Source organism: Penaeus japonicus, unplaced genomic scaffold, assembly GCF_977035675.1.
Source record: "Penaeus japonicus unplaced genomic scaffold, GWHDUDI00000001_assembly GWHDUDI00000029, whole genome shotgun sequence".
In the NCBI taxonomy this organism is placed as follows: domain Eukaryota; kingdom Metazoa; phylum Arthropoda; class Malacostraca; order Decapoda; family Penaeidae; genus Penaeus; species Penaeus japonicus.
Window position 1 is genome coordinate 32181996 of NW_028234431.1, and position 2500 is coordinate 32184495.

At 42.6% G+C, this 2500-nt stretch overlaps 1 protein-coding gene across 1 annotated transcript in view; it reads left to right on the plus strand.

Annotated features, from left to right (window-relative positions):
* Window positions 1-2500, plus strand: part of LOC147468451 (uncharacterized) — a 7458-nt gene that overhangs the window by 4224 nt on the left and 734 nt on the right. Inside the window, exon 3 of the mRNA XM_086554416.1 lies at window positions 2206-2500. This exon is cut by the window's right edge and continues 132 nt beyond it. Within this exon, the coding sequence (XP_086410542.1) occupies window positions 2206-2500 (295 nt within the window). The remainder of the gene's footprint in view (window positions 1-2205) is intronic.

Here is a 2500-nt window from a genome sequence, read left to right on the forward strand (position 1 = left end):
CGGCTGGGCGATATGATCTGCGAGGAAGGCCAGTTGATATGGTCGTGTGCGCTCGCGGGGGGTTGGGGTGGGGTGGGGTGGGGGTATCTCTTGTCACGCCTCGTAGCGGTGGTAACGGTGCGTGGGAAGATGGGGAAGGAGGGAGGGAGGGAGGGGGAAGGGAGGGAGAAGTCTGAGTGAGCGTGAAATTTACCCGGTTTGGAGATTTGCGGTGTCGATGTTTGGATCTCTGTCTATCTATATGTCTATTTATTTATCTGTTCATCTATTTGTCTACTTATCTGTCCATCTAATTATCTGTTTATGTATATATGTATATATATATATATATATATATATATATATATATATATATATATATATATATATATGTATATATATATGTATATATATATATATATATGTGTGTGTGTGTGTGTGTGTGTGTGTGTGTGTGTGTGTGTGTGTGTGTGTCTATTTATCTATCTATCTATATATCTATCTCTCTCTATATATATTTTTTTTGTCTCCCTATTTATCTACCACTCCATCTATACGTCAATCCAGATCAATTTACCTATCTATATACTTACCTGTCTATTTCTAACGTCGACTGATCTATCTATCAATCTACCTCAGTCTATCTATCAGTCTATCTACCTATCAATGTCTTCCATCCTTATTTTCGCACACGCTCCATTTCCCTCACCACAAACACACCCAAGAATCACCACAGCAACAGTATCCAGACGCAGAGAAAGACCACAAGAAGAATCACAGTTCCCGTTCACGCCCGTCGACCGACCCACGCCCACAGTACACCGTAATAAACACCGGTTACACCGTTACTTTCTGTCAGGAGAGTGACAGCCCGGAGCAAAATGGTCACGCTTAATCTTACTGAGTTTGTTATTGTTGGAATTTTTTGGTTGTTTTTTGCGAGTTGGGTTTGTGTTATGATGGTTGGTGTTAGTTTTGTGATGTTATTTTGTGTTAGATTTATGATGGGATAGAAGTATGATGGTTATGTTAGATATTATTATGTTAGTGAAGTTAGGATCGTGAGAGTTCAGGGTATTTAATCTGGTGATAGGTATGTTACTTAACATATTGATAGATCAGCAACAGGATCGTCTCATGATAATTTTGTTAATCAAAAGTATAATAATTATGTGAATTACTAGTATCTGGAGAGTATTTGCATTTCCACGATGCGAGGAACAAATTATGAATGTATTTGATTCAGGATTCTGAAATTTCGTTCGTATTTTCATGGAAGAAATGCCTGAGACAATTACACGAAGATAGTAAATGGCAAAAACACACTGCCGTATCGATAGAAGGTAACGGTATAATGGAAAAAAAGTAAAGTTTATATAAAAATGAAATAAAAAAGTGAGATAACAGATGCGCAAAAACCTTCAGTCTTCTTTTTTCTAAACAGTTCGTTTTGATTATCATGATTATGGTTTCTAATTCAGGCCGATAAGCTATCGCTATAATTACGATTACATTTTCTATATTTAATATCTTTGCGCATCTTCTTTTAATTACATCAGATTAGACTATAAGAATATAAAGATATGAGTTTACTTAGATTAACTTTTGAGAAAATTATCATCATCACCTTTACTTGTTATTATACACTACTTATAAGAGAGACATATCATTTATCTACATGAAAGTTTAAATAACAGTACCAGCAAAAGAAAGAAATAAAGAAAGAAAAAAATACAACAAAGAGAAGTCAGTCAACAAAGAAATTCAAAGTCATTTTTACTTTGTTGACTTCCTCTTTAAGGCTTATAAACACAGCGGGATCGAGATCAAATAGACGACGAGGAACACACAGCCTCGTCAGCTGCTTCTGGGCGCTGATGTTTGCCCAGTAGCGGCGATGAGGGCGTCAGGCAAACATCGTCAGCCCTTAAATGTCAGCGCGAGGGGTGCAGGTGGCCACATCCCTGCTTAAGGTGAGACATGGCCCGTCGCCCTGTTGCGAGATGGCCCTGTTTCTCCTCCTTACTCATCTCCTCCTTTTGCTCCGCTCCTCCGCCGTCCTCTCGTCCTTGACTTCCTCCTCCACTACCGTCCCCTCTTCCTCCTCCTCCTCCTCCTCCTCCTCCTCCACCGTTCTCTCGTCTTCCACTTCCTCCTCCACCGTCCTCTCGTCCTTGACTTCCTCCTCCACCGTCCCCTCTTCCACCTCCTCCTCCACCGTCTTCTCGTCTTCCACCTCCTCCTCCACCGTCCCCTCGTCCTCGACCTCCTCCTCCTCCACCTCTTGGACGCCCGCCATGCTCACCCGCTTCGAGGCCGAGCTAGACGAGGCGGTTGTGAACGCCCTCGCTTCCATGGGCGTGAATACACAAGGCCACGCCCACACCCGCGAACGACAGCCTCGCTCGTGCCCCGGGGGTGCGGGCGCCTTCGGGTTCAACACGTTCAATTTCCTGACGTTCCTCCTCCTCACGTTCAACGGGGTGGTGAACGCCGTCAACAACATCAACAACAACAACAA